The following is a 25,288-nucleotide window of genomic DNA, read 5'->3' on the forward strand; positions in this document are numbered from 1 at the left end:
CTGCAGTTCATGGGACTGCAAAGAGTTGGACACGACTGACCGACTGAACAACAACAACCCTTGGATCAAGAAGCATGGCCTAACTGTAAATAAGGCTCTGGATACACAACACAGAGCCAGTAGGGATATAACCTTGAGTCCATTTTGAAAAATAATCTGACAAAATGTGCCCAAGGCATGCTGAAGACAATGCAATCTTTATTTTATCAATGACTAACACTAAACTTAGAATTGGACATTTTTGTATGAATAACACTGATTAAACTATATTTGTGAAATTTTTCTTTTTTTTCTTTCAAGTGTAGTTATTGCAAAAAATTTCTTCTTTTTCCTAAACTCAAGTACAGTTGATGGTAAAGTTTTCTTCTTAAAAGTCCAGGACACACTCACTCATTTCCACACACATATGGATTTACAATACAAATATAAATAGGAGGAGGAGTAACAATAATAAAAAAAAATACACAACACTTACTGAATGCTTACTATATGTCAGGCATTGTTCTAAATGCCGTTCACGTATAAATATGTTTAACCATCACAATAACTCTAGTACCCTGCATTGGTAGTATTGTTATCTACATTTCCCAGATAAGGAAAAGTTGAGGCAGAGGGAGGTTAAGTACCTTGTCCCAGGTCACACAGTTGACAAGAGGCAGAGCTGGGATCTGAACCGGAGCCAACTGCTTCCAGAGCCCATAGTGCATATTAACTATTACTCTACACTGCCCCTCTGCATGGTAATTACTGAAAAAAGATATGGGCATCTACATTCTAGTGAACTAAATGTGTTCCTAGGAATGTGATACTTCTGCCACTAGCTGTGAGATTTGAGGCAGGGTATTTACCCAAAACAGAAATTTTTATTACCTGCCAGAATTGCTTTTAAAGATAGCAATGTAAAGGGCTCAAAACAGTGCCTTCCAGACAGTGATTTCAATGCATTACTTTCTAACCTTTCTTCCCCTTTTCTAATATCAGCAAAATCACTGGGCTCAAGTAAGAAAGGGAAATGGGGAGACCGAACAATGGCTTTCAACAGGACTTGCATGAGGGTCCCCAGGAGCTGAGAATAGTAACACAGAAATGCAACATGATGTGCTTCTGTTTCTTACATTAATGGAATCATTTTGGGCCAAAATTCTCATGTTGCTAAGACTGAAATACAGACAAAAGGCAAAGACCATTATAAGAATGGTAAATCTTAGAGGAAGTCAGAGTAAGATGTTAAAGTCACCTGAGGAAAGAAAATATGCAACTTCAAGTGTGTTTATGTCCAGCTTGTCTTGATTTATCTGTAATTCAACTATACTGTTTTTCTCTGTATGAAACAAATATGTATAAACACTATTTTTTATGAGGTCAAAGCAGTTTTTGCTAATATTCTACACTACCACACTGGCATAAGTAACTGCAAGGTACCTGAAGAGGTTCTTATGATGGTCAACCACAAGGAAAATGAAAATAAAATTATAAAAAGCAAATAGGAGGACTGAAAAGGCATAGCAATTTAGGGACATTAACTAGAGGAATAAATACTCTTAGAAATGAATCACACAACAGACTAAAAGAACAATCATTATATTAAAGATGAAATTATGTCACCATTAACACAAAATGAAATAATAATTAATATATTCTGTTGAAGAAGTCAGAAAACATATACAGTTGTTCCTTGAACAAAAAGGGTTTGAATTGTGCAGGTCCACTTACTTACATGTGAGGACTTGCCTGGTGGCTCAGATGGTAAAGAATCTGCCTGCAAAGCGGAAGACCCAGGTTCAATCCCTGGATCAGGAAGATCCCTTGGAGGAGGGAATGGCAACCCACTCCAGGATTCTTGTCTGGAGAATCCCATGGACAGAAGAACCTGGTGGGCTAAAGTCCATGGGGTCGCAAAGAGTCGGACGTGACTGAGTGACTATACTTTTCACTTTCACTTGTATGAATTTTTTTCAATAGTAAATACTACAGCACTACATACTCCCCGGGTGGTTGAATCTGCAGATGGGGAACCAAGGATACAGAGGGTCCACAGTAATGCGACTTGCGAATTTTCAACTGCACATAGGGCTGGAGCCCCTGACCCCTGTTGTTCAAGGACTAACTGTAATTCACTTAAGAGTAATTTCTATTCAAACTATACAAATAAACAGTTTAATAGTTACATCTTTAAAAAAAAAACAAACTTGTACCTCAAGGTGGCTGACAACTGAGATTTTAATAGCATATAGAATAATTTGCAAACTGGTTAAAATATTGGTTTTTTAACCAGTTTTCAATGTTATAAAAGCCCACCATTACATAATCCCTGCCATTGTGCTTCTTGATTCATTGAACAGCACTTTCTAATACATTCCAATACTCCAATTTAAATAACTCTTAAATAGCTTTTAGATTTTCAATTCGTAAAATGATAAAATGGTCACATTTTTAACTTTACCTCCTCTGCACTTAATGTACTATCATCTTTTCTTCGAAACAAGTTCATCAAAGCCTTGTAAGATTTTGATATAATTTTTTCCTTAAGCAAGAGATGCTGCTGTAATTTCCAAATAGAAATGAAACCAACCTATAAAGCATAAAGAAAAACCATTGTCAGAGATATAATTTCAAATAAAACCAAATATACTAATAATTAAGTAGGTATCTTCTCCAAATTTGCTTATTAATTCATTTTCCTATAGCTAGCAATGAATACTCAGAGCAAAACTATTTTATTAAAAAATGAAATCCCTAATTACAAAGGAAAATAATACAGCAAATAAATGCAATAGCTTACATATCAAATTGAGACAATGTCAGTGTATTCACATGTTTCACAACTGAGTTAAGTATTGATATGAATATGAATAAATTTAATCAATATGAATAAAAATTAAGGACTACCCCAACAAGAAAACTTTTTCTTGTTGAAATAATTTCTGCAAGAACAAGATGTCTCATTATGAATAGAAATGCTTACTTTTGATTTAATATTGCTTGAAATCATCTGTTTATATGACCTTTAGAGCAAAATTTTAAAGGTAACATATAACAGATCCCAAACTGTCACATGTTTATTTTTGTGCAAATAAACTCGATGCTGGGGTTAACTCTTAACTACCAGGGAGATAAAATGGCTCTCAATGGGCAAAGAGCAACCTGTTCCTGTTATTATACCAGATAAATAGATATCAACAGTAAGGATAAAACATTCATGAAATATATTTTACTTCTGAAAATTTAAAGAGTTGCACCATTGAACTTTCAGAAGCTGTTTCATTGCAGATGTGATCTGAGACTGTTCAAGTATTAATTTGGCTTTTAATATATGTTTTTCTAGATTGAAAAAAAAAACAAGATACATCCTGTATTTGCCTTTCTTTTAAATTACATTTTAAGACAGATTTTTTTTTCCTTTTATCAATGAATAGAAGTTGGAGAATGAAAACTGAACCCTATCTTACCTCATTGCACAAAATATATCAAGTGTCTAGCTAATATTTTAAAACTTCCTATGTTGGCCTAGTTCTGAGGGTTCCACATCACTCACACTCCATCACTCACTGGTTGAGTAATTCATGACTGAGGGGACGTGAGATGTACCTGTCCAAGGTGGAGAACCAAGTTTGAAAATGCTGGAGGGGTAGGGGGCGGAAGAAGAGGGACACATGGGCAGGTTGACAATGAGGACCCCCTCAGAAATTTCCCGTGTTCTCACTTCCTGACTCTTGTCAACATGATCCCAATTCTCTAAGAATAAATCGTGACTCATTAGACTATTGAAATGTTCTATGGTGTTAGTTTTGTTATAAAAGTATGAAATAAGCCCATGACAATGTATTGAAACAACATACAAAGAGATCTCACTTTCCCTTCCTAGACCCTCAATCCCACTGGTAAAGACAAAAGATTGTTTAGCTTTCCAGAACTTTCCCATGTGTATGTTAAGGTGTGTTTTCATTCTTCTCCCCTAAAACAAATAAAACTGACCCCAAACCAAATATAGGAGCACACTGTACTGTGTGACACTGAATCTTGCTTTCCTGTTCTTATTGTGACCACTCTCATACATGCAGAAAAGTGCACGAGATTAAAAAAAAAAATCACAGACTAAGGATGAAGTAGAAACCACTGGAACCACACTCAGGTCAAAAAAGCAGCACTTTCAGAGCAACCCATGGGCCTTCCCCAATCGAGAACCTCTCTCCACTGGAGGTAACACTACTCTCCCCTTTCAAGATAACTTCTTCATCATTTTACCATCATCACATCAACTCCTAAGAATATGTTTAATTCGTGTGTGTCTTTTGCTTCTGAACTTTTGTAGGTGGAGTCATTCTGTATGCGCTCACTTTTCAACTCATCCATATCTCACTAGTAGCTGTAGCTCGTGCCTGTAGCATCCCATCAGCTCACTACCCCAGCTGCCCTCTCCCCCTCCCGCTGGTGGACATCTGGGCCCAGTTGTGGAGCATTACCACCAACACTGTGAACCTTCCTGGACACATGTACAAGTGTCTCCAAGGTCCAGGCCTTGCCTTATCCCCTTCAATGAGTGGCTGGAAAATAAACTATAGAGGGGAAAAGACAGTGGGCTGAACTCCAGTTCCAGCTCCACAAACCACTTCACATTTCTGGCTCTCCATCAGCTTCCCTGTATGCAAAATGGTGAAGAGGGTAGATCTCTTCATCTCTAAAAGGTCTTCCAGTGCTTAGAAATGTTTTTAGCCACAATAAGAGCCAGTGGTAACATGTGGATACTTGTTTACAGAAATGGTATTTGGTTATTTTCTGTGAATAATTAATTAGGATGCCTTGTTTCTTCATGTGCTCACTCGCCCACTCATGTGGGTGGCTCATTTTCTTTAAAAAATTATTTGTGAGATTCAGAAGATGCCTAGGATAAATGTATGTTCCTGCAGAGGACTTTATGTTGGTTTTGCTGGGTGACTAGGGTACTACTGCTTTAGTTTAAATACAGAATGCTCCCAGGGCAATCGTGTTCTACTTGTCTCTCTGGGTTTCAGCCTTTAGAGTTTGGTCTGCTAATCTATTCTTATTTTAATATTTTTAGCTTTTGAATCTTAAAAAATATATATTTCAACTACCATTTTAAGTTGTTTTTATTATCAGAGTTGATTCAAAAATTTAAGTGATATATTGTCAGAAGTGGAATTTCTAAAAGCCATGCTTTCATAAATTAAGTTATTTGGCATCACTTAAAGATGGTATAAAAAGGTACCTTATCCTTTTTGACAGCTACATAGTATTCCATGATTCAGTTAAATCATAATTTATTTACCATACTCCTAATGATGGATATTTAGATTTTGACTGAATTGTGTTTATAAATACTACTTAAATATTCCTGTAAAATCAGTTTTACATGTGTAAGTACAACCTTAGAACAGATTTCTAGAAGTGAAATTGCAACAATAAAAAGACATGCAATTCACATTTTAATAGCTATAACAAACTTCCTTTAAAGAGACTGGGCCTCTTTATATGCTCAACAATACTATTTTAGAATGCATTTTATATTAAGTAAATTAATCCTCTGTCAAATTTTACAATTTCCTTTTATAAAATTTGTTTTTTTATTTTAGTTTGTTTGGAGCACAAAAGTTTTTAAGGTAATCCACCTTTTCCTTTACAGTTCTTTGTCCACTATGATGCTTTATTTATCTATCATTCACATTTACATCTAATATGTGTTCACTGAGTATTTAGTGAATTCACTTTAATATTAAAATACTTGCAAAAAAAACTTTCTAAGGGCCTGCAAAGTATAAATATTTACTATCTGGCCCTTCACCAAAAAACTTTGCCAGGGATACAGAAAAACATAAAGGACAACACAAGGAAACAGTCAGACAAATCCAAAAGGAGGGACAACTGGCTTGGCCTCAGCAATGTCATTTTTTCAAAAGGTGGGGAGGGCTTATTCTAGAGAAAAAGACCAATGAGACATATAATAATCAAGTGCAAACACTGACTGGATCCTGAAAAAAGCAGCCATATGAAACATTTTTGTGGCAGTTGAAGCCCTCTGAATATGGACTGAATAGTAAATAAAACTAAGAGATTATATTAACTTTCTAAGTGAATAACAGTATTGGGGTCACACAGGAGAATGTCCTTATTTTAGGAGATTCCTGCTAAAACACATAAGAGTAACTAAAGATTTTAAAATTTAAAAAATAAATAAATAAATAAATAAATAAATAATAAAATAAAACACATAAGAGTGAAATACTGAATATTTGCAACTTTCAAATACATGTACATACACACAAGCAGAAACAGATAAGGCAAATATGATTTTTATAAAGTAACAATAGGGGAATCTACATGGGGACTAGAGATGATCACTGTATTATTCTATGAAATTTCTGTATATTTGAAAATTTTTATGAATGAAAAAAGGCAGGTTATGTGAGAACAGGCATCTTATAATCACATTTCCATGTAAACTTGTATATATTCATCAAAAACATCAATAAGAATATGCAAGTCAGAGTTTTAACACTGGTTATATCACAGTAGTAGAATTAAAGATAATTGTTAGTCTCTTTTTAATATTTCTTGGCATTAAAGTTTGAGTATTATACAGGGAATATGCAGTACCTTTGTACACTTGGGAAAATATCAAAATCTTTTTTAGAGAGCTTTGTATGGAAAACTTGAAGGTAAACTATTCATGTTTGGAACATGTCATCATTCATCATATTTACTGCTCTTTTAAAGGAGTAATGGTATACCGACCCTAAAATTACAAAATACGTGATTTTCAAAAGACAGATATTTATGTTTTATAAGTCTTATCAAATTTACACAATCTTATTACAAAAAACTATCATTTTAGACGATATATTTATAAGTAATGTCTTAATAGCTTTTACAGAGGGACCGAAAAAGGAAATAGATCCTTTGAAATACAAGTTTCCCCCACTAACCAAAAGCAGAGCATGCCTATGAAACCTTTTGTACGCCATGAGGAAATGGTGTAAAGCAAAGAAGCAATTACCTTAGGACACATCTTGGTAAGGGATGCACCAAATAATGGAGAAGGCAATGGCACCCCACTCCAGTACTCTTGCCTGGAAAATCCTATGGATGGAGGAGCCTGGTAGGCTGCAGTCCATGGGGTCGCTAAGAGTCAGACACGACTGAGCGACTTCACTTTCACTTTTCACTTTCATGCATTGGAGAAGAAAATGGCAACCCACTCCAGTGTTCTTGCCTGGAGAATCCCAGGGACGGGGGAGCCTGGTGGGCTGCCGTCTATGGGGTCGCACAGAGTCAGACACGACTGAAGTGACTTAGCAGCAGCAGCAGCACCAAATAAATCGAGATAGAGCCCAGGTGCTCACAGACCCAGGTGAAAGCCATGGCGCTGGCTGCTGAGAGGCTGAGATAAGGTCCAGAAAAGGAGCTTGGCAGGACTACTCTTGCTGCTTGGGATGTGTGCTGCAATGGCTTGTTGCAAAACCAACACCGAACACTATTTTTTGCTTTCCCCTTTTTTCATAAAAGCAAAACTCCTCTTCAGATTTCTTTTGGCTAGCAAAAACAGTTTTTGCTAATGGAGGTCTTTCTTAAAAGCCAAGTGGCTTAAACCAAAATGGCATTAAGGAAAGTAGCATAAAGCAAACTTTTGAGAAGCAGGAGATAACCTGTACCATTTCTTTTCCCCCCAATCACTGCATTGCTTATACTTTAAGGACCTTTCGTTCAATGTTCTTTCCTTCATTTAGAACAGCACTAATCCAAAAAAAAACAAAAGGAAACAGACACTAACTTTCAATCTTCTTTCCAGAGGTAGGACCACCAAATAACAATTCTCATGTTTGTCGTCAAATAGGTCATCTTCATTGCAATCCAACGTTTCACTCTAGTAAACAAAACAGCACATTAAAACTGAAATTTTGAAATAAACTGAAAATTCCTAAGATTAACAAAATACAATTAAAGTTTATCCAAAAAGCAGTGTGCCACAATATACACCATTTTCTCCTAACTAGGAAAAAAATGAATACCACTATCACCACCCATGGAACATTTGTATACTGCCTCAAAAAGTGTCAGCTTACTAGGTTTTTATAAAATGTCCTAACTAGAGAGAATTAGAATTATTGTCATTTTACTAATAAAAAAACTGAGGCTCAGAGGTATTTAAGATAGGTCTGAAACTTTTGGGGTATTATTTCTCTTACGTTCAAGATCTTAACACATTGTGAACTGTTACTTCTTTTAATAAAGCACTTTCACTTGATTTTATTCCTTAATAAATCTAATATCACCATGCTTTATTGGCATAAAATGTGCTCTTCAGAAGCAATGATGAAGTTAATTTACAGTATTGTCATGAGCAAATACCAGACATACTGTATTTCAAATTTACACCAAAAACAGTAATGGTATACTGCTTGTATAACATTTGGTATACAATTGCATGACATTTGTTGAAAGGAGAGTCAATATACTATTTAAAAGATTCAATGTATGTATTTTTAAGTATGCAATCAAAATATTTAAAAGGTGGGTCAAAAGTATGAAACAAATATTTAAAGGTAAGTCAAAAGCTTTAAAGTACTCACATTTTCTAAAACATTCTTAAAGTAATGTATAAAAAGTAAACAGAACCTACCAAACAGTTTAAGGTGTCATGGCCTATTATTTCAAAGGAACTCCAGCAATCTGAATTCAAGGAGTCCTTAAAAAGTAGCAGTACTTGTTCCGTTCCAGTTCCAAAGAAGTCATCTATCAGTACTGAACTAATCTTCTGCCACTTGGCAGCGACCTGAAAGAGAGTGGTAAAGAAGGAACAAAGAAAGGACACATGAATACATAGAAAGTGAGCTAAATCCTTTTGTGCATGTAGATCCACTTTGTCATCTTCGATCTTACAAGTCAGTCATGAAAATGGTAGTGCAAACACTAAGAACCAAACTAAAATAAAGATATTGGGAGATCAGAAGACATAAGGAGTCATAAATTTGTAGATAGCAAGATACTTATATTTAATATTTTATCAACATTTGTCCAGGGGCTGTCACATTCCTGATTCCTATATAAAATTTTTATTATAATTTATAAATGTTAACACTTCTCATGACTAACTCTAGTGAAGATTCATTCTCTAACTGGTTAATTTAAGGATAACCCTCACTCCATAAGCCTTAGTGGATATGTATTTATGATCAAACCAATTACACAAGGAATTCAGTTGCGTTAGGTAACTAGAAGGTACTAGCAAACACTTTTAAGAGCTCTCAAAGCAGAGTAAGAGTCCATATGAAATTATAATTAATTAATATATGCTGAATTCTGGTAGGAGAGAACAGAGTGATTATGTGGGGCACAGAAGGGAAGAGATCCTAACAGTGGGGCACCTAGAATCATCACAGCCTATTGGAATGATTTGTTAAATTTATACCAGAACGTGAAATTCCAAGTTTAAAATAGAAGACAACTTCTTAAAGATCCAAAAGCTGAAGGCTTCCAGATTGATCCCCTGGAAAACCAACAGAGGGATCAGAAATTTCTTCTCCCTCAGGCAGAAAAGCTGAAAACCCCATGCAGAACCCCAGAAGAATGGATACATCATCTTCCAGGTAGAGGGAAGCTTGCATTCAAGGAAGAATACATAAGACTCTTCAAGCTACATAATCAAATATCGATCTTTCCCCTATAAGGCTAATTCCAAAGCAGTGATGTTTCACTCAAAACAGTGAGTTTTCACTCATGCAGGGAGAAAGCTTATTTGTAAACCCATAGCCTCCCTTTGTTCCACCACTCCACCACGAGTAGCATGCATGATAATGAACCATGCCAAGAGACACTAGTAATAAGAATGTGTTCAGCACACAAACACCACAGAGCTATGCACGCATGCATGTACACACACCTGCAATCTCTAGCTCTAGAAGAGGGCTGTCCAAAAGAAATATAGATGAGCTACAAATGCAAGGCACAGACATGACTTTCAATTTTCCAGTAGCCAATAAAAGAAAATTCTCTAGTAGCAGTAAAAAGGTGATTTTACTTTTAAAAGGCATTTTAGTCTAGCTAAAATATTATCACTTCAATTCAACAGAATCAAGAAAAATTATTAATATTTTACTCCCACTTTCTACTAAGCCCTTGAAATCTGCTATGTATTTGACATGGACAGCACATCCTAAATCTGACCAGCCACACTGCAAATGCTGAATCACCACCTGGAGCCAGTGACTACTGACCATATTGGACATTACGCCTCTAAACATACTGGCCTCTTTCTACCTGACAACACACCACTATCTGTTGCACACATACTTGACAATGATCTCAATTTTGAAATGCCTGCTACAAGGATACTTGCCCCAACCTGCAGAGATAATTTCTACTCAAAAGAAAAAGCCTAGGAGAAAAGCTAATCATGTTTTTATCCACACTCAGCTCTCTCTTTCAAGCCCTACCACTGGATTAAGGACTAGAGCCTTCATGAAGCATTGATCTCAGAACATAGTAACCTTGATTTTCATTATTTATTCTAATTTATGCTTATTTGCAGTTCACCTATCTTTGTAAGTTGCCTTAATTCCTGTTTGTAATGAAGTAGTAAAAGGATGGATGGATGAAATCCACAGCCAACCCAAAGGAAGACTACATCTGATGTTTTCTCCCATTTGGGGGCAAAACCATCAAAGGCACCATTTTATTACTCAATAATGTATTCATTGTACTATTTAAAACCTCTTGATACCACAAACAGGAAATTCCTTTCGCTAGGCAATGAGAAAAATATTTTTCCCCTTAATAGTATGTTCCATTCAATTACAAAACCTCCTGTATTTACTTTATTTCTCTTAACTGCTAAACGAAGTGTAATTGCTCAAATGCAATTACTTCCCTTAACTCAGGTTTTCTGACACGATTATTCCCCCTTTTACCTGTAGATTCTTAACCTTTATTCTTGTTGCTAAAGTAATCAAGTATTTTACCATAAGCTACATCGTTTTCTTTTTAAGTAGGTGTGTATAAATAAACACCATGACAGGGACAGGAGCCGTGAAACTCCCAGAGTGGCAAGGTATCGGAGACAATCTAGAAGCGCTTAACTTGTAGGTATCAGGATGTAGCTCCTGAGCATTCAGTACTGGGCACTTGAGAACAGCTTAGAAGTACGGAATCCCTGAAAAGGTAGCATAGCAACTGTCAGTAGAGACGGAGGTAAATAACCTGGTGGTCTAGTGCAGAAAAAGAACCCTAGGATACGATTTCAAAGCAGAGAGCCCACCAGTTACAGGCCCATGTACAAACAGTGATACAGTCTTCTGCCTTGGGTAATGTGTCGGTGGCAGAGTTCTACAGTGTCAAGCAGGGGACCCATTTCAAGTAAGAGAGGACTATTCCACTGAATGAATGAGACAGGAAGTTACTACTCCTTAGCCAGGTGAAGAGGGAACCTTAGGTAAGCACCATTGCTGATGATAGCCCTAGCCTTCATCCAACACGATAGTAGCTGCCACTTTCTGGGCTTGTCTTGAGCACCAGGTGCTGTCCAGGTCACTTTACAACGTCATTTTATTGAATTCTCCTCTCTCCGAGGCAAGATGATCACAAATTTATACAGACAGAAAATGAGTTCACAAAAAGTAAATACATCCCTTAAGGTAACACGAGTATGGTGTTCATCTGGGATTGAAACCCAAGGTTAACAGTGTTCTTCCCACTACTCTAACCCCAATAAGGAGTATAGGCTTTACCATTAACAGATGCTTCTCCCCACACCACTTCTTCAAACAGAAAATGCTACCTTCCCACAAAACCTTGAAAGAGAAGTGTGATGAGCTTTTAAAGATTGCTCTCAAAATAAAAACAGGACAGTTTTCAAATGATTTTCCTTTTGAGAATTTAAGTCCTCTATGTGTTGCAGAGGTTGAACATAATTCCTACTAGCATCAAGGTAATCTAGTCTACAAGGAAAAGTCTCATAAAACATAATTTCAACCTATTTCTACACACACACACAAACACACGTATACACATTCAAATTAAAAAAAAAAGCTTTTCAAGCTTTCTGAAACATTTATCAATATTTCATATCAAGGTGATAATACAATGAGAGAAATTTTAACTGAGCTTCTAATGAAATGAACAGGGCACACCAAGGAAGGCAGTATCTGCTGCTTTTTGCTTTCCAAAGTAGCACAAGAACTTTAAAAGCTGTATAATGTACTAAAAACTGCTTTGGAAGATCTCAAATTATTAACACTTCAGCACACATAACTGAATGTGCTGATAAACATCTTATGCCGGGAGGATGCAATGTTAACAAAACATCAGGGTCAGAGAGATATTATTGGAGACACATGATTCCAATCCTCCAATTTCCTTTTCATTTTCTACACCTTTCTACTTGTTATTGAACGTTCAATACCAGTGAGTATTTTAAAGCAATTTCAAACCTTACATTAAAAGACATGACTATATATAGATAAAATGTGAATGCTTTTTCAGAGGACAACTCTTGAGTTTCAAAATGTAACGTAATGCAATTCTCTAAGCAACAATTTCTAGAAAAATTAACATGTTGCTTTTCTCTGGAGAACCATCATTTGTCTCTAAAGAGATAATGACAGGTTTCAAGGAACTCCTCTAGATTTCAAGTTTAAAATGACAACTACCAACTTCTTCAGAGTTCAACAACTGATTTGAGTTTTCCAGAAAGGCTTATGGTCTTGTTCTAAGTAAAAATACAAATCCAATTATTACCACATTAATGAAAATTAGAAAGTTATGGTAAAAGACAAATAGATAATAATTGTAGTTATATATTCATGTATTTCCAAAAACTCAAGGGTTTTATGACTCAAAATGGAAAAGCAAAACTTATTAAATAACATTCAGGTAATCATTTTAAGAAAAAGGAATGCTGTAACATACATTATTTCCTTAAGTGCAGGACTAAAAATCAATTTGGATAATAAGACTCTAGGAGGAATCCTATGAAGCGTAGGGATGCTTAGTAGGTCTAAGATGACGGCAACTGAATGATTATAAGTACCATACCTGAAAGTTCTTTTCCCAAACAGCACACGCATCACTGGACTTAAAGGATATGATGAAAAGGAGGTCTTCTCCACCTGAATCCACAAGTTGAACTGCACAAGGATCTCCAAATGGAAGCTGGCACACACTTGTAGGAGTCCCATTTAGGAATGAAATCAGTTGATTTCTTTGAGTAAGGGCAATCAGAGACATTCTTAACTGGCCATTGACAATCTCAGTTGAACAGACATGTACAAATGTTATCATGCTGGTATAAGCAGGAGGGATAATATATGTATCACTTATTATTTCTGCCCTTTCAAGAGAGTATGCACAAAAGTGGGTATTCCAAGTTGCATAATCTGATTTTGAAGGCTTTGGAGTGCATCCTTCTGCAGATAAATAACATCTCTTTGGTCCTAACAAAACCATACCTAGATTTTCAATCTCCCCTGCCCACACAACAGAGGAAAAGTTCATAGACACAGTGACAACTTTGCCAGTTTGAGAAGAGACATAAAAGAATGTCTGACCATGTCTCCATAAAACTAAAGGGCCATTAAGGACCCTTATACTATCCTTCATCTCATAGCCTAGTCTAAAACTCAAACACTTTTCAAATTTATTGGTACCATGAAGAAACAGTAGAAAATATTTGAAAATGTTCTTTTCTTTAATGCACTGTATCATAACATAAGGCAGATTGATTCCAGTTCTGAAATCTGAAACACAGTTGCAACACATAATTTTTAAATGAGAGTATTCTTCTTTTATGCTAAGGAATCCAGTGGATTTCTGAACAAATCCCCCTGGTCCTCTGCCAAATACCATTCTTCTGACATGTAACACAGGAGTTTTTTTAGGCCCTTCATTTACAAAATTTCCTTCAGACAAACGAAAAATAAGGACTTCTCCATTATAACAGCAGAGCCTTTCTTGTTCATTAGATGACATTGCTTGTTTGCTAGTGAATCTACAGTATCAAGTCCAATTTGTGTTGGTCCAGTTTTGGAAAGTAAGTCAATTCCAGTTGATGCTTTTAAACCTAAAAATGAAATGAGGGAAACTGCCACTGAGTAGGCAGAGCTGAAAAGAAAACACATGTTTTTGTTAGAGAACTATTACACAGGCAACTATAAACATTATTAACATTTTTTAGCTTTTTATGCTATCTTACCAATGTCACACTTATCAAACCCTGTATCTCAATAACATGATTTGCAGCAACATGGATGGACCCAGAGACTGTCACACTAAGTGAAGTCGGACAGAAAAGAAGAAACATCATATGACATCCTTTATATGTGGAATCTAAAAAGAAATTATACAAATGAACTTATTTATGAAATAGAAACAAACTCACAGACTTAAGAAAATGAACTTATGGCTGCAGGGCAGGGAAAGGATGGGGAGAAGGGATAGTTAGGGGATTTGGGATAGATATGTAGACACTGCTGTATTTAAAATGGATAACTAGCAAGAAACGACTGTATAGCACAGAGAACTCTGTTGAGTGTTATGTGGCAGCCTGGATGGGAGGGGGGCTTGGGGGGAATGGATACATGTATCCCCTTCACAGATCACTGCCTTGTTGTGGCAACGGGGCTTACATAATTCAGTGAAGCAGGGCCACCCAAGACCGACAGGTCAGAGCGGAGAGTTTTGAGAGTTCTGGCAAACATGATCCACTGGAGGAGGGAATAGCAAACCACCCTAGTATAGTTATCATGAGAACACCATGAACTGTATAAAAGGCAAAAAGATATGATACTGAAAGATGAGTCTCCCAGGTTGGAAGGTGTCCAATATGCTACTCGAGAAGAGCGGAGAACGACTACTAACAGCCCCAGAAAGAACTAACTGGATACATGTGTATGCGGGGCTGAGTCCCTCAGTTGTCCAGCTGAAATCACACAGCATTGTTAATCGACTATGTGCTCAGTCACTTCAGTCGTGTCTGACTCTTTGCAACCTTATGAACTGTAGCCCGCCAGGCTCCTCTGTCCATGGGATTCTCCAAGCAGGAATACTGGAGTGGGTTGCCATGCCCTCCTCCAGGGGACCTTCCCGGCCCAGAGATCAAACCCGTGTCTCTTGCATTACAGGGGAATGCTTTACCCGCTGAGCCACTGGGGAAGCCCAGTGTGTCCTGGAATTCATATTCATTCTTGCATACTCCAATATAAAATAAAAAGTTTAAAAAAACCTGTATCCCAAATGTCATTTCTGTAGAGCCCTTAAAAAATACAGTTTGCAAAGAAGGCAAATAAGCACATCACAGAAGATCAGTGAATTTGTTAACAGCATCTATTAAAAGGTACAAGTGCTCCATTATAAAGAACTGCAAACTTTCTGGCTCAGAGAATTTCTTAAGGGTTCTACCTCTGTCTCTCAAACATACAGTCCTAACCTGGTTTCTCCTTCTACGTCTTAGCCCCTCTATAATGACATCTCAGTCAGTCAAGGATTCATATTAGATTGCTCCCATAGCCCAGGCACTTGGGTTTCTGCCTCCCTGAGAAAGGAGCTTCTACAGACTTGATAGCCAAAATGAAAGCCCGGAAAGGTGGGGGATGGGAGCGGGGGGAGTGGTGGAAACCAGGAAATGCTGTAACATGACTTTAAAAAAAAATCTTCATAGGAGTAATAGGAATAAAATTTAAATCTTATTTTGCAAAAGCAATGCAGTTTTACATCCTAAGGAAGTCACTATTCTTATTCAAAGTAGAAAAAAACAGAGGATTAGATATTGTAATGAACACAAGAATTAAAAAATAGCCAGAAATTGTTCATGCTTATTGTATGCCAGGTACAATACATGCATAATTTAATACTCACAAATATTCTTTTAAGGTAAGTATTCTTAATATCCCATCTTTTAATTTATTCATTTTAATTGGATGATAATCTTAATATTGTGATGATTCCTGCCATACATCAACATGAATTGGCCACAGAGATCAGCCCTGGGATTTCTCTGGAAGGAATGATGCTAAAGCTGAAACTCCACATCATCTTTTACTTGGGTATTAGCAAAGTCCAACATTTATTCCTATTATTAAGTTTACCATCATCTACTGATGCTAAAGCTGAAACTCCAGTACTTTGGCCACCTCATGCAAAGAGCTGACTCATTGGAAAAGACTCTGATGCTGGGAGGGATTGGGGGCAGGAGGAGAAAGGGACAACAGAGGATGAGATGGCTGGATGGCATCACTGACTCGATGGACATGAGTCTGAGTGAACTCCAGTAGTTGGTGATAGATAGGGAGGCCTGGTGTGCTGCGATTCATGGGGTCACAGAGTCGGACACAACTGAGTGACTGAACTGAACTGAACTGATACATGTGTGCCCCCAATCCTGAACCCCCCTCCCACTTCCCTCCCCACCCTATTCCTCTGGGTTGTCCCAGAGCACTGGCTTTAGGTGCCCTGCCTCTTAAATGAGAAAACTGTATTTTAATGAAGGTCAGAAAATTTCCCAAGGTTACAAAGTTAATCAGCAATGGCACTAGATTTAGAAGAGGGGCCCTCTGGCTCCTGACCCTATACTTCTAACCACTACATTGTCCTGGCACGTATTCCCTTGCTCTGAAGACTGGGTATAAGAAAGGCAACTTGAGATAATTAGTAAGGCAGAATAAAGAACAAAGGAACACCCCCTCCATTGAACTCATGTGAGAAAACACATAAGAAAAAGATGGTGAAGTCTCTTCACTCACTGGCTATGTATGCTGAGTCACTCTAGTCAGTTCAGTTGAGTCGCTCAGTCGTGTCCAACTCTTTGCGACCCCATGGACCGCAGCACACCAGGTCTCCCTGTCCATCACCAACTCCCGGAGTCCACCCGAACTCAGGTCCATTGAGTCAGTGATGCTATCCAACCACCTCATCCTCTGTTGTCCCCTTCTCCTCCTGCCCTCAATCTTTCCCAGCATCAGGGTCTTTTCAAATGAGTCAGCTCTTCACATCAGGTGGCCAAAGTATTAGAGTTTCAGCTTCAGCATCAGTCCTTCCAATGAATATTCAGGACTGATTTCCTTTACGATGGACTGGTTGGATCTCCTTGCAGTCCAAGGGACTCTCAAGAGTCTTCTCCAACACCACAGTTCAAAAGCATCAATTCTTCAGCACTCAGCTTTCTTTATAGCCCAACTCTCACATCCATACATGACTACTGGAAAAACCATATCTTTGACTAGCGGACTTTTGTTGGCAAAGTAATGTCTCTGCTATTTAATATGCTGTCTAGGTTGGTCATAGCTTTTCTTCCAAGGAGCAAGCGTCTTTTAATTTCATGGCTGCATTCATCATCTGCAGTGATTTTGGAGCCCCCCAAAATAAAGTCTGCCACTGTTTCCACTGTTTGGCCATCTATTTGCCATGAAGTGATGGGACCAGATGAAGCAGCAGCTGTGCAGTGCTTGAGAAACTGTAAGGAGATACCCCAGGCCCAAGAACAAAGGAGAAGCCCCAGCAAGATGGTAGGGGGGGCAAAATCACGTTTAGACTCAAACCCCATACCCACCAGAAACGCTCAGAGGGCTCAAACAAACTTTGTGTGCACCAGGACCCAGAGACCCCACAGAGACAGCCAGAACTGTGTTTGAGTGAATCCTGCAGAGGTATGGGTCAGCAGTGGACTACTGCATGGGCAGGGGCTCTGGGTGCAGGAGGCCTGGGTATGGCATAAGCCCTCTTGGAGGAGGTCGCCATTAACCCCACCATAGAGCTGCCAGAACTTACACAGGACTGGGAAATAGACTCTTGGAGAGCACACACAGAACCTTGTGTGCAGCAGTGACCCCACAAGAGACTGACCCAGACTTGCCCGTGAGTGTCCAGGAGTCTCCAGCAGAGGCGTGGGTCAGCGGTGGCCTGCTGCAGGGTCGGGGGCACGGAGTGCAGCAGTGCATGCATGGGACCTTTGGAAGGAGGTGGCCATTATCTTCCATTACCTCCACCATAGCTTGGCCCCAGGAGTCACTCCTGTAATAGTTACCAAATGCTCAGCATATGCTAAGAACCATCAGAGCACCCTCTGAATGGTGGGCCTGCCTTTCCTTAGATGTGCGATTTAGAGCAAGTTATTTAGTCCCTTTAAGCCAGCTCACATCCACATCTATGTAAGAGTGTGCAGTAACAGCGCCAAACCTACAAGGTACCAGAATTAATGAATAGAACTCACTTGAAATAGAACCTGGTCCATAGAAAGTGCTAGAAAAGGTTAACTACCATCATTCTCACCATCATGGCTAGCTCTGGCTCATACAGTACCTAATCTTAGAAACATCAGAGCAACTGTATAGTTAATGGTTTGTGAATGCTGAAAGGTCTCTTGTCACTTTAAATAACTCTAACTCATACTCTCTCTTTTCTCTTATTTGTGGATTATTTACACCAGGAAAATCAAGTACTTTAGAAATAAACGAAAACGAGGTCATGTACAAGTAAGTAATATAGTTTTCCTCTTTTGAATGAGAAGCAAACTCCAAAGGCTTAAGTTTTGTTCTTTGATTATAAAAATCTACCAACAACCCAATTAGAAAAAAGTATCACTGAACCATAATCATTTCATTTAACTTAATGTAGCCTGCATTTTATTAAAATGACTTGATTTACAGGCAACTCTACTTAAAAGCATATCAGATCATTTAAAATGGAGATGCTGCACCTTATTGTCGAACTTCCGAATACATCACTTGTGGTTTTAATAGACCCTCACAAATTTCTTTGAAACTCCTGTTATTAAGAAGTGGCACTTAAATCTCCTCTCCTTGAGTGAGGCCTGGTCATCATGACTCATTTCCAGGCACAGAATATAGAAGCAAACTGGGTCACAGAGCATGGTGGCTTCCTCAGTGACCTCTTCCTTGGATCATTTGCACTGGGGAAAATCACCTGCCATATCATTAAGACACTTGGGCAGCCCTGTGGAGAGGCACACGGAGCAAAGAACTGTGGCTTCCTGCCAACAGTTAGCAAGGGACTGGGGCCTTTTGCCAAGAGCCATGTGAGTGAGCCTTCCTAGGATCACATCTCCCAACTCCAGTCAAGCCTTCCTGAGCCAGAACCACCCCTAAGCCGTTCCCAAAAACCTGGTCCTCAGAAATTTTAAGATAATGAATGTTTGTTGTTTTACACTAAATTTGGGAGTAATCTGTTACACAACATTTCTTTTCAAATCTAATTTATTATATTGTTTTTGAGAATTTCTAGAAGAATTACTGAAGCAACTGGAGATAATGGATAATACAAACTAGCAAAAGCCAAATGACTTCCTGGCTTGTTAGGCAACTCAAGCAAAGATCTGGGAAAACAGGTATCCCAGAGCAGCTTAAGCTTTATCAGTAAAGCAGATAGGTAGTGAAATCAAAGGTGTAGCTTTTACTTGTGAAACTATGTTTTACTTGAAATTGGTTACATTACATGAAAATGTATGACTAATAACTTCTTTATTTCAAATTTCCCACAGACATCTCAGACCTCTTAGGAGACTTCTAACAGAGTTTGCTTTTTTGGCACTAAATGATATTTTTTTAACATTATATATTCAGAGGTAAAGATCTAAGAACTCATCATCTTTTACTACCTACTCACTTCAAAAGGTCTTGACTTTCTAATACTGAAAATAAACAAAAATAACTTGCACTGAGAAAAGGATTTTGTAATTTTAATATTAAATGTCACAACTAATGGGTCATCAACACAATGCTCTGGTTTACCCAAAAGTGTGGCAGGAGTAAGGAGGATCTCAGTGCTAAAAGGTCAGTAGAATCATCCCCTTCAATAAACTTTAGAGTATGTATTGTTGCCCCTTCATAAAGTGAAGAGTTAGGAAAATCGGGCACCTGACATTGTATTCTTTTAATGCTATAACTAAGTTTCTTAACTTAGAAACTTCTTTCTTACAATTTTCTGTCCCAGTTGTGTCTGTGAGGCTTTCATCCCTCATTTAGGCTGCAGTAAACACCCTTTATCCGGAGAAGGCAATGGCACCCCACTCCAGTACTCTTGCCTGGAAAATCCCATGGATGGAGGAGCCTGGTAGGCTGCACTCCAGGGGATCGGGAAGAGTCAGACACGACTGAGCGACTTCACTTTCACTTTTCACTTGCATGCATTGGAGAAGGAAATGGCAACCCACTCCAGTGTTCTTGCCTGGAGAATCCCAGGGACTGGGGAGCCTGGTGGGCTGCCGTCTATGGCGTCGCACAGAGTCGAACACGACTGAAGCGACTTAGCAGCAGCAGCAGCAGCAGCAAACGCCCTTTATCAGCCTTCCTTACTCTAGTCTCTCTCTCCTCCAATATGTCCATTCATTTATGCTACCTCAGTTATTGTTCTAAAACACAAACTTATCTGGTAACTGGCCCCTAATTCAAAAGTTTTGCATGCACCTACTGCTGTACTCCCCCACCCACCCCAACCAGCCCCCAAATCTATGATTTGTATCCCTGAACTATGGCCTGGAAAGATAGATGCTGAGTGATAATAGAGATAAAAAGTTGCAAACCACTGCTACAAGCTTTGAGCATGAGCTCTAGGCAAAAAGAAAACTTATTCTCATGGATTTAGATTCAAACAGATTTAAAAACACAGCTGTTATATGAAAGGCTATTTTTTATTTTTAAGTACTACTGCAAAAACATGCACTTTTTCAAGATAAGTTATTTTACATGGATCATCTTCAGAGCTAAAAATCAGAAGCTAAACTACTAATTTATAAGGATAACTTTTTTCCTTCAAACTTTCTAAAATAATCTCAATGCTTACTGAATTCACATATCTGTGAATATCTGTTTTATTTTATACTAATGCAATATCTACATTAAAGGTAAAAGTTCTGAGCATATGTTCACAAGACAAAACTTTAAAGCTATGGAATAAGTGGTAATATTCAGTTTTAAGATAGAAATAATCTGGAAACAAGTGAAACTAAGGTTCAATGTAGAGGCTCTTAAACCAATATAAATAAGTCTTGATTAATCAAATCAGGATACCAGGCTTAGTATTCTAGCGTATTAGTCATTTGACTTTTTACTTAGTACTCTTCCAACAGTGGTTGCAGAAAAAAACAGGTAACTCAAACCAGTTAAGTTTTACCTCCAGTCACAGCTCTGGAGGAGGCTAGGGGAAAGAAAGCAGCAGGAAGGAAGATTTGGATGCAGATTATTTATAAAATACTAGGCAATTAATTTGAGCTTTTCCTGTCCTGTATCACCACACATCAAAGTTGATTGTATATTTTACACATAAAATGAAAACAGATGTGTGAGTATATTAGAAAAATGATACATGCTAACCTAAACATAGGCAACAAATTATCACCTTTATCCATCCTTCTCTTCCAGTCTCCCAACAAATAAACAATGTTTCTATTAAATGCTAAAAAATACATTTGGCATTATAAATTTCAGAACCAGGTCTGGTACAGGAAGATCCTAAAAGAGCACTATATTATATACATATGAAAGCTATAAACTTCTCTAAGAAACCAATCGATAGACTGTGACCAATGCAAAGTGTCTTTGGAATTCTACCTTTGGGAAAAAGGTAGAATTATAACACTCAAATGTAAACTTCACCTCATAATATTAAACATAATCTTATGAGCATAAATCACAGAGATAATCATTTTTCCAACATACAGGACATTGTTTACCTAGTAAATTAACTTGGCTACAGAATAGGCTCACTGTTAAAACTTCTTCTACCTATTATATAACTAGAAGTCATTTGTTGAGGCCTGCCCAAGTCAAATCTCCTCTTTCTCTTTCCCAGCAACACTTAGTGTATCTGAAATTTGAATGAATGTGATCCACTGAGAGAATCAGGAAAGATTAAAGGTTCTTGATGCCATACTAAGGACTTCTAACTTTCTCTAAGGAATGTTAAACCACTGAAAGATTTCAAAAATAGAAACCACAGGATTGTACTTCTGAGTAATAAAGATCCTGGTGACAGTGTTGAAGATGGGGGAGTGAAGCGACACTGGAGGTGAAGTCATAAATTAGGAAATAATTACAAGTACTTAATTAAAGGGAGACTTTGGAAGACAACCTGGCAGTGAACAGAAATGCATACACTTAGAAATTTCATTTCTAGATATTAACCAAGAGAAATAATCCTACATAATAATGAAGACTTTTTTCTGGAATGTTCACTGTGCTATTTTTTTTTAAAAGCAAAAACTTCAATGACCACCAATAGGGGAACGAATAGATATGGATGGAATATCATATTATAGCTAAGAGGAATGAATTAAATGTGTATCATTGAGCCTCTTGATGAAGGTGAAAGAGGAGAGCAAAAAAGCTGGCTTAAAACTCAATATTCAAAAAACTAAGATCATGGCATCTGGTCCCATCACTTCACGGCAAATAGATGAGGAAAAAAAATGAAAGCAGTGATGGATTTTATTTTCTCGAGCTCCAAAATCACTGTGGATGGTGACTGCTGCCATGAAATTAAAACACGCTTGCTCCTTGGAAGAAAATCTATGACAAACCTAGACAGCATATTAAGAGGCAGGGACGTTACTTTGCCGACAAAGGTCCATCTTGTCAAAGCTATGGTTTTTTCAGTAGTCGTGCATGGATATGAGAGTTGGACCATAAAGAAGGCTCAGTGCCAAAAAATTGATGCTTTTGAATTGTGGTGTTGGAGCAGACTCTTGAGAGTCCCTTGGACTGCAAGGAGATCAAACCAATCAATCCTAAAGGAAATCAATCCTGAACATTCATTGGAAAGACTGATGCTAAAGCTACAATACTTTGGCCACCTGATGCAAAGAGATGACTCATTGGAAAAGATCCTGATCTGGAAAAGACTGAAGGCAAAAGTTGAAGGGGGAGGCAGAGGATGAGATGGTTAGATAACACCATCTACTCAATAGGCATAAATTTGAGCAAACTCAGGGAGATAGCAAACTCAGGACAGGGAAGCCTGGTGTGCTGCAGTCCAAGGGGTTGCAAAGAGTCAGACATGACTTAGACTGAACAGCAACATTGTGGCTTGATTTCAAAAATCAAATGAAAAAAAATTAAGTTGCAGAAATATGTATACTCTAGTATATTATGCATCAAAATCAAAACAGATAAAACAGCATAATATACTTTGCTTACCTACAATGGCTACATTCCCTGGCTGCTTTTTCTGTGCCAGGCATTGTTCTAAGCACTTTGGACTAATGCACTTATTCCTCAGAACATCCTTACACTATAGGTACTATTATCCTCAGATGGGGAAACTGAGACATGGAATTTAAGGATCTTCACAAAGGCCTGCAGATTGGAAGAGACAGAGACAGGATTCAAACATAGGCTGCTGCTGCTAAGTCGCTTGAGCCGTGTCCGACTCTGTGCGACGCCATAGACGGCAGTCCACCAGGCTCTGCCGTCCCTGGGATTCTCTAGGCAAGAACACTGGAGTGGGTTGCCATTTCCTTCTCCAATGCATGCAAGTGAAAAGTGAAAGTGAAGTCGCTCAGTCCTGTCTGACTCAGCGACCCCATGGACTGCAGCCTACTAAGCTCCTCCGTCCATGGGATTTTCCAGGCAAGAGCACTGGAGTGGGTTGCCATTGCCTTCTCCCTCAAACATAGGCAGCCTGGTCCAAAATTAAAAAGCAAAGGTGTAAGGATTCATGACAAATTCTGGTGACTCTCTATTCTGGAGAAGAAAGATATCAGAGTAGGGGAGTGGAGCCAGACAGAGACTTTAGCCATACTTGAGATACTGTTTCAAGGATATACTCAAATATAATATTACAAATAAAATGAACACAATGTTCATTTCCCCCCATCATAAAGTAAATATATAAAATAAGTTTGGGGAAAAAGATGCTCAAGTGTCCATCCTGTTTGACTATGGCTGGTGGGAGTATGGGGACTGTTCTTATAATTTCTTTGCAGTTTTCTCTTGCAACAAGCTAAAATGTCTCCAGACATGGTCAAAAAGTCCCCCGGGGGGCAAAACTGCCCCAGGTGAGAACTATCTTAATTTACACATCACACACAATACCAGGCTGGATGAAGCACAAGCTGGAATCAAGACTGCCGGGAGAAATATCAATAACCTCAGATACACAGATGATACCACCCTTACGGCAAAAAGTGAAGAACTAAAGAGCCTCTTGATGAAAGTGAAAGAGGAGAGTGAAAAAGTTGGTTTAAAACAACATTCAGAAAAGTAAGATCACGGCATCTGGTCCCATCACTTCATGGCAAATAGATGGGGAAACAATGGAAACAGTGAGAGACTTTATTTTCTTGGGCTTCAAAATCACTGCAGATGGTGACTGCAGCCATGAAATTAAAAGACAATTGCTCCTTGGAAGAAAAGCTATGACCAACCTAGACAGCATATTAAAAAGCAAAGACATTACTTTGCCAACAAAGGTCCAGTCAAAGCTATGGTTTTTCCAGTAGTTATGTATGGATGTGAGAGATGGACTATAAAGAAAGCTGAGAGCCAAAGAATTGATACTTTTGAGCTGTGGTGTTGGAGAAGAGTCCCTTGGATTACAAGGAGATCCAACTCGTCAATCCTAAGGAAATCAGTCCTGAATATTCACTGGAAGGACTGATGCTGAAGCTGAAACTCCAATACTTTGGCCTCCTGATGCGAAGAACTGACTCACTGGAAAAGACTGATGCTAGGAAAGATTGAACGCGGGAGAAGGGGACAACAGAGGATGAGATGATTGGATGGCATCACTGACTCAATGGACATGAGTTTGAGTAAACTCTGGGAATTGGTGATGGACAGGGAGGCCTGGCGTGCTGCAGTCCATGGGGTCGCAAGGATTCGAACACACTGAAGACGCTTTATATCTTTAAACTTTACATAACTCTTTCAAAGATTTCAAAATTAAATCCTTTGTTAAGTATCTCATACTCCAAGTGAGAGAGATGTTGCAGAAGTGAAGAAAGTTGCAAGTGAAGTAATTCCCAAATAGAGAAAGCACTAGGAACAATCTAGTTGTCATTCCAGAGAAAGAGGTGCACAGGCCTGGGGATGCCCACTTCCTAACCGGTCTTCCGCAATAACGGGACTAGGAGCCAAGCCCAGCCCCGCTACCTCTCGGCGAAAGTCGGGTCAGGGAACAAGCCGCCAGCCCTACCTCTACGCGTGAGACCCTTGCTCAGCACAACAGCAACCACCCCGCAGCAGCAACGCCAAAAATACGTACAGTGTCCTGCCGCTCCAAACCTCCCGCCTGCGCGCTGCATCTTGGGAGGTCCAGGCCGGAGGCTGCGTCC

General features: G+C 38.5%; 1 protein-coding gene across 1 annotated transcript in view; it reads right to left on the reverse strand.

Annotated features, from left to right (window-relative positions):
• The window catches only part of FANCB (FA complementation group B), a 30,024-nt gene extending 4,755 nt beyond the window's left edge, over nt 1-25,269 (reverse strand). The window contains exons 1-5 of the mRNA XM_070289802.1: nt 25,219-25,269; nt 13,045-14,109; nt 8,636-8,788; nt 7,787-7,879; nt 2,444-2,572 (exon numbers count right to left, since the gene is read on the reverse strand). Of these exons, the coding sequence (XP_070145903.1) occupies nt 2,444-2,572; nt 7,787-7,879; nt 8,636-8,788; nt 13,045-13,977 (1,308 nt within the window). The 5' untranslated portion in view covers nt 13,978-14,109; nt 25,219-25,269. The remainder of the gene's footprint in view (nt 1-2,443; nt 2,573-7,786; nt 7,880-8,635; nt 8,789-13,044; nt 14,110-25,218) is intronic.
• Nucleotides 25,270-25,288: the final 19 nt, after the last annotated feature.

The sequence above is a fragment of the Ovis canadensis genome, chromosome X (assembly GCF_042477335.2).
Source record: "Ovis canadensis isolate MfBH-ARS-UI-01 breed Bighorn chromosome X, ARS-UI_OviCan_v2, whole genome shotgun sequence".
NCBI classification, from domain to species: domain Eukaryota; kingdom Metazoa; phylum Chordata; class Mammalia; order Artiodactyla; family Bovidae; genus Ovis; species Ovis canadensis.